At 47.0% G+C, this 7,665-nt stretch overlaps 1 protein-coding gene across 1 annotated transcript; it reads right to left on the minus strand.

Annotated features, from left to right (window-relative positions):
* Positions 1 to 447: 447 nt before the first annotated feature.
* On the minus strand, positions 448 to 3,273 carry LOC139157203 (zinc finger protein 862-like). Its single transcript, XM_070733720.1, has 2 exons — positions 3,201 to 3,273; positions 448 to 2,631 (listed from the first exon to the last, which is right to left on the minus strand). The coding sequence occupies exon 2, from the start codon at positions 2,577 to 2,579 to the stop codon at positions 534 to 536; it is 2,046 nt and encodes a 681-aa protein (XP_070589821.1). The 5' UTR covers positions 2,580 to 2,631; positions 3,201 to 3,273; the 3' UTR covers positions 448 to 533.
* Positions 3,274 to 7,665: the final 4,392 nt, after the last annotated feature.

The raw sequence follows: 7,665 nt of genomic DNA on the forward strand, positions 1-7,665 counted from the left end.
TGCTTTTTAACTATAAGTCAAAACAGGAATCAGAATTATTGGAAAACTGGTTACTCACTGAAAGTATGGCTCAGGCTCACCTTTGAGGTTCTCACGTCTGTCTTTCATTCATGATGACCATTCCATTGTTGTCTTTGTCCATTCCATTGTTGTCTTTGTCCATTCCATCTTTGTCTTTGTCCACTCCATCGTTGCCAAGATCAATCGGTCAGATCAAAAATATTAACTGCTTTTAACTATAAGTCAAAACAGGAATCAGAATTATTGGAAAACTGGTTACTCACTGAAAGTATGGCTCAGGCTCACCTTTGAGGTTCTCACATCTGTCTTTCATTCATGATGACCATTCCATTGTTGTCTTTGTCCATTCCATCTTTGTCTTTGTCCATTCCATCTTTGTCTTTGTCCACTCCATCGTTGCCAAGATCAATCGGTCAGATCAAAAATATTAACTGCTTTTAACTATAAGTCAAAACAGGAATCAGAGTTATTGGAAAACTGGTTACTCACTGAAAGTATGGCTCAGGCTCACCTTAGAGTTTCTCACGTCTGTCTTTCATTGATGACCATTCCAAGTACACTTTGTCAAGATCAACTTGTGTCCCTGAAGTCTGGTAAGTGCGGATTCGCATCAGCATATCCAAGTGCTCAGGTTGCAACTTATTACGAACTTTGTTCTTGATGGCATTCATCAGGCTGAAACCTCGTTCACAATCAGCACTTGATGCTTGGAAAGTTGCGCAAATATCCAGCAGACGTGACAGAGTTCCAAACTGTTGGTCTTTCAGTGCAAACTGCACCACATCATCGAATGAGTGCATTGATCCAGACTTGAATTTTTCTGAGATCAGAAATCTGAAGTCACAATATTGTTTCTGTACAGCTGATGTGATGCTGACTTCATCAAAATTATCAAAGAAATGCTGAAATTTTCCAACCAGGGTTGCAATTTCAGTTCTCCCAAAATTAAAAGTGGTCACCTTTGACAGAGCAGCAGTGTCAAATATATTCCAATCTGTCAACTCATTCTCTGGAAAGCGACTTTCAAGATGGAAGCACAAACATTCAATAAATTTCAGTATGGGAGTCATGTTAATGTCTGGGTTGCTTTGCATATAGTCATGAACTTTTTCATTCCAGTGAACTGTTTCGCCTAAATACTGAATGCGAAGCTTGGCTACTCTGGCCCTCACAAACTGAGCAGCTTCAATTGGTGTCAGGTTGCTTCTTTGCAATAGCTTGTTCAATTCAGCCAATTCGCAAACAACATCATCAAACACGATCAGTGCAGCATGAACCTGTGTATTTGTCAACTTTTTGTAGCAATATTTACATGTTGGATCGCTGTATTCTTCTTTACAGTACTCAACCAAAACTGGAATGTTTCTCATTAATGCTTGCAATGCGAAATGTCTGGAAAGCCATCGTACCTCATTCAAAGCTCTGAAGGCTACCGAATCACATTCCATAATGGCTGCTAAATCTATAAATGCTTGTTTCTTCAGAGTGGAGCGGGCGAATATACTGTAGACACTTCGCAGTAAAGTCTCAATGACTTTCATCAATGGGATATCCTTACACGCATCATCAATCCCAAGGTCTTCTCGGTGTGCCACACAGTGCTGTTCTAGCAAATGGGACACATCTCGACGAAGCTGTGCAGCCACGCCATTATTCTTGCCCAGCATCACAGATGCACCATCTGACGTAAGCATGACCATCTTTTGAAGGTCGATGTTGTTCGCAGCATAGAACTCCTTTATGGCTGTTGTGATTGCTGTGCTGTTGCAAGCTGACAACTTTAAAATTCCTATAAACATGGTCTTATAAATTGTGGCATTAGATGGGCGGAATTTAGCATACAAAATCAACATTTTGGTTAATGTTATATCAGTGCTTTCATCGACAATAAGAGTATGGCAACTGGCATTACAAAGTTCATGCAATACTTCCCTCTGAACAACTGCGTTGATGCACTCCACAAATTCAAAGGCATAATTCTTGCTGCGCCAGCTCTCTGGAATGGAAACATACCTTCCTATATGGTCATGTACGTCTTGGACTGATAACATCGACGCATCCATTTTTATGGCCAGCAATACATTGTCAATCAAAACTTTAACTCCATCAGCCCTGGCATTTCTTCGCAGGGAAACTTCTTTTCTCTTCGCTCTGTCTTCTGCACTTTCAGTCAGTAGTCTCTGCAGCCCTCCAGATTTCTGGTACTGTAATTTGGTGACCGAATCCAGGTGAACCTTTTGAATGATGTGACGCTTCAAATAATCAATCTTCCAATCAACCCATTTCTTTCCGGTGGCGAATGGGCAACCTGCACGGGCTTCTTTGCATATCTGGCAAACAATATCTTCATTATTTTCACTATAAGTGAAGATATTGCCCAGTTTTGTCATTTGGTTTTTACTTGAGGTTGGCAGTTTAGTTTCCACCAACTCATTCAGCCACTCAGGCTTAAACTTTAAGCTTTTCTTCGGGAAATTTAGCCCAGCCCCAGTACTACTATCATTAGCTTTGCGCTTCAAGCCTTGTGAAGCACCACTGCCAGAAGCCTTGTCTGCCATTGAATGAGGGGCTTGCAGTCTTGTTGGCGTCGCCACTGATTTTATGCAACCTCTGAGAAAATAAATAAAAAATTAAAAAATCAAGTGATGCACTTACTGAATGCTTATTTGTTTATTTTGCTCAGAAAATCCCCTCCCAGCTGTGTGTAATTTTTTCAATTTATAGATAGATAAGATTAGCCATTTTCTGAGCAAAATAAACAAATAAGCATCATTTTTTTCATTTCATTTTTCATTTCATTACGTTCAGAAATGTTCAGGAAAAAAGTATTCAAAAAAACACTTCCAATAGCTAGAACCAAACTTTTTTACTCCAGGTCTAAAAGCACCAGCATGAATGCAAGTGTAAGTATTTTTGCCCAGCAAAAATTAAACAAGCAAAACACACACACCCCTTAGAAAGAAGAACCCCTCAAATGAGATAAAGTCATGTAATTTCAAGTTTCAGACATGCAGGGAAAATTCTTTTACAATTTTGTTTTGGATCTAAAAGGACCCAAGGACGAGAACAGCAGGGTTAAATATAATTTTTGCATTGTACATTTTCAGGGATGATGATCTGGAAAGTATAACATGGCAATAAAAAATGACACCAACTTTGAAAAGGCGATTAAGGTTCACCTTCTCTAGTCGTCCTGCCTTGAGCACAGAAATAATTTTTCTTTCCCTGCCTTTCTCCCTCTTTCTCTCCCTTTCTCTTCAATGTTTGGAATCTCTCTTGTCCTAGGAAGAAATTGAATACAGAGAAAATTGAAATACATTTAGTCAAATAGCTTGAGCTAGTGCTTTACTTTTTAATTTTGAAGAAAGTCTTACTGATTAACCCTAGAAGACCAGGAAAGGATAAAAGTAATTATTTTATCATTATTTGCTTTTTTAAAAATAATCGCTGCCCCCTCTCCTCTCTCCCTCTTTCCTTTCTATTTTTCTCTCCCCCTGCCTCTATCTCTCCCTTCCTTTTCCCTCTCTCTATCCTACTTTCCCCCTCTCCTTCTTTTCTATCTCATCCTCCCTCTTTCCTTTCTATCTCTCCCTCCCTATTTCCCTCTCCCTTCCTTCCTCTTTCTTTCCCTCTCTCTCCTCTTTCTTTCTCTCTTCCTTCCTGTTTCTTCCTCTTTCTTGCTCTTTCTATCTCCCCCCTTCCCTCCCTCCATGTCCTTCCCTCTCCCTCCTTCCCCCCTCTTTCTCTCTTTTTTGCTTCCTCTCTTTCTCTCCCCCCCTCTCTTGCTGTATCTCTCTCTCTCTCTCTTGCTTTCTCTTTCTCTCTCTCTCTCTCTTTTTCGTACACCAGGCAGCCGCAGCAGCTGGCAGAAGGTGGTCAGCTGTGAGGTGGCTACTCCGCGGCCGCCGCAAGGGAAGCTGGAGCCGGGCAGAGTGCAGCGCAAAACAAGAAGATCCCGCCTTTCGGCGGGATCTTTTCTTCTTATTTTGCCGTGCGCTCCGTCCGGCTGGGGCTTCCCTTGTGGCGGCCGCGTGTGAGCTTTGGGGCCCGGAGCCGGAGGGAGGAAGGGTGGCCGGCGGCAGCGGGAGGGCGGCGGCGGCGGCGGTAGGACGGCGGCACCGGGCAATAGCGGCGGGCGGCCCGAACAGAGGCACCGACGCGGCGTTTGGACATGGAAGCTCGAGCCGGGCGGAGTGCAGCGCAAAAAAAGAAGAAAATGTCAGCTGTGAGGCGCGCCTCCCCCCCGCCTTTCGGCGGGATCTTTTCTTCTTATTTTGCCGTGCGCTCCGTCCGGCTGGGGCTTCCCTTGTGGCGGCCGCGTGTGAGCTTTGGGGCCCGGAGCCGGAGGGAGGAAGGGTGGCCGGCGGCAGCGGGAGGGCGGCGGCGGCGGCGGTAGGACGGCGGCACCGGGCAATAGCGGCGGGCGGCCCGAACAGAGGCACCGACGCGGCGTTTGGACATGGAAGCTCGAGCCGGGCGGAGTGCAGCGCAAAAAAAGAAGAAAATGTCAGCTGTGAGGCGCGCCTCCCCCGCGCCTTTCCGCGGGATCTTTTCTTCTTATTTTGCCGTGCGCTCCGTCCGGCTGGGGCTTCCCTTGTGGCGGCCGCGTGTGAGCTTTGGGGCCCGGAGCCGGAGGGAGGAAGGGTGGCCGGCGGCAGCGGGAGGGCGGCGGCGGCGGCGGTAGGACGGCGGCACCGGGCAATAGCGGCGGGCGGCCCGAACAGAGGCACCGACGCGGCGTTTGGACATGGAAGCTCGAGCCGGGCGGAGTGCAGCGCAAAAAAAGAAGAAAATGTCAGCTGTGAGGCGCGCCTCCCCCGCGCCTTTCCGCGGGATCTTTTCTTCTTATTTTGCCGTGCGCTCCGTCCGGCTGGGGCTTCCCTTGTGGCGGCCGCGTGTGAGCTTTGGGGCCCGGAGCCGGAGGGAGGAAGGGTGGCCGGCGGCAGCGGGAGGGCGGCGGCGGCGGCGGTAGGACGGCGGCACCGGGCAATAGCGGCGGGCGGCCCGAACAGAGGCACCGACGCGGCGTTTGGACATGGAAGCTCGAGCCGGGCGGAGTGCAGCGCAAAAAAAGAAGAAAATGTCAGCTGTGAGGCGCGCCTCCCCCGCGCCTTTCCGCGGGATCTTTTCTTCTTATTTTGCCGTGCGCTCCGTCCGGCTGGGGCTTCCCTTGTGGCGGCCGCGTGTGAGCTTTGGGGCCGGGAGGAAGGGTGCCGCTGCTGCCGGCCAGCCACCCTTCCTCCCTTCGAGCCCCAAAGCTCATACGCGGCCTCCGCAAGGGAAACTCCAGCCAGGCGGAGCGCTGCAGCTGCCGGAAAAGTCGGACTCTCGGAAGGCGCAAGTAAGAGGGCCCCGCGGAAAGGTAACACGCCCGGTCGTCGGCACCCCCCAGGCTTAGAGGCCTAGAACACCCACACCGACGAGGCACCCGGTCGGCGGCAACCTCCCCCCTCCACACACACACCGAGGCTTACAGGCCTAGCGCTGGGCTGCGCCACCAGCCCTCTTACTTTGCTGCGTCACTCGGCAGTCAGCGCGGCAACCCCACACACGCACACCGACGAGGCACCCGATCGGCGGCAAACCCCCCCCCACACACACACACTGAGGCTTAGAGGCCTTGCGCCACCAGCCCTCTTACTTTGCTGCGTCACTCTCGGCAGTCGGCGGGCGGCGGCAACCCCACACACGCACACCAACGAGGCACCCGGTCGGCAGCAACACACACACACACACACCGAGGCTTAGAGGCCTAGCGGTGGGCTGCGCCACCAGCCCTGCCTCACCCGTCTCGGCAATCCGGCGGCAACCCCCACCCCACCGAGGCTTAGAGCCGAGGCCCGATTTTCTTACCTTACCCAACGTCAGCTAAACAACCGTTTGGCTGCCAGAGGGCGGGGAGGAGAAAATCCAGGATTTAAGGGGCGGGGAAGAAAGCGGGCCTGCTGTGATTGGCCACTTTGCACTTTGTTTCCCGCCTTTGCTTAAGGAACTGTTGCTGCCCTATGTTGTAGAGCAGCAACCGTTCTGATTTCAAATTCCAGCACGGAGGTCGGTCCTCTGCGCTAAATTTGAAATTCCCGGGCCGACGAGTAGAAACCTCTGCGCTATAGCGCACTGCGCAGCTTACAGGGAACTATGCTTGTGAGTACAAGAGGATCCTCAAGTCATGCAAAACCTAGGAGGGAAGTGTGACTCATCCCATAACTACTAAGAATTATATTGATACATTGTATATTGATAGATTGTATATCAATCTTGAAAAAAATTAAGCTTATTTTTCCCCATTCAAACCCCTAAAGTTTTCAGGTACTGTTTCAAGCTTTCTATGGTCTCTTTGGCTAGTCTAAGTGGCAATCTACAGCTAAGAATCATCAGCGACAGCTGATCCTGAAAGTTCACATGGATGTTTTCCACAGTGGCTTTACACAAATGGTAAAATTAATGGGAGAAAGCTCTCAGGCAATCAAGCTCTTGAATACTGTTTCCCCATGCCTATAAATTGTAACTGAATCATATAAATTCAGTTCAGGATTGTTTAAAACATTTAAACTTTTTCAACATTTGTTAAAATTATTACTTTGGGAGCAAGAACCTGGTTCCATAGGTATAAATTTATGTCTGTATTGTAGAGAGTTGCCTGCAAATAAAACCATGCTCTGGAACAGTGCAATGCTTTCGATCATGCTGGCACAAGCCCTAAAAATATATTATAGATAAGCACTTTCACTTTATTTGTTGGTCTTAGCTATATACCAGAGATCATTTTTCTGCTTTGAATGAATGATATTAAACCCTAAGCATCCCAATTCCACAATTAAAAGGTGGTTTGTGACATATTTTCTTAATATTTCAATAAGTGTGGAAACAGAATGAGTATCATCAATTTCATAGGCATATAATCAATGCAGGTACTTGGTGAACAGTCTTCCTTTGAGATTTAGCCTACAAGAAGTTGAAGATGCTGTAATTTCCTTGGCAAATATTTGATAAAGATTAGAAATGTTTGGGCAGTGATAACTAACCTCTTTAAAAATCAAACAGAGTTCATTTGTTTTGCATTTAATGCTTAAGCTGCAAAGTAGCTGCTAAATTAGATACAGGATGTAAAGCAGCTGCAAAGAATGGAGATGAAGTTCAAAGAGAAAACATGAGAAAAATACATCTAAGAAGGCCTCTAGAGCTTATGCCATAGCTTCCTACCCGTTTCATAAATAATTATACTTTATTGCAGAATATTCTGTATCAGGAGCTTCTATTTTGGTCCCAGTGCTCTTCAATATTTTCATAAATGATCTAGATGATATGATAGAAAGCAACTCATCAAACGATGCCAAACTGGAGTAATTAGCAAATACTTTAGAAAAGAGTCTTAAGACACAAAAGGCAGACTTGAATACTGGGCCCTGTCCAACAAAATGCAATTTAGCAGTGAGAAAAATAAGAACCATACATAAACACAAGAAAAACCAAATGGACAGGTATAGAATAGGTAGTACCTGGCTCAACAGTAGTATGTCAAGCCAATGCAGAATTTGGAGGGGAATCATCAGCTTGCCATACTACCATTAGAAGGTCTGATGACTATGGAAATCTGGGGAGGGGTGATTTCATGAGGGAGCAGATTTGACCACAACACATTCT

The sequence above is a fragment of the Erythrolamprus reginae genome, chromosome 1 (assembly GCF_031021105.1).
Source record: "Erythrolamprus reginae isolate rEryReg1 chromosome 1, rEryReg1.hap1, whole genome shotgun sequence".
Lineage (NCBI taxonomy): Eukaryota > Metazoa > Chordata > Lepidosauria > Squamata > Dipsadidae > Erythrolamprus > Erythrolamprus reginae.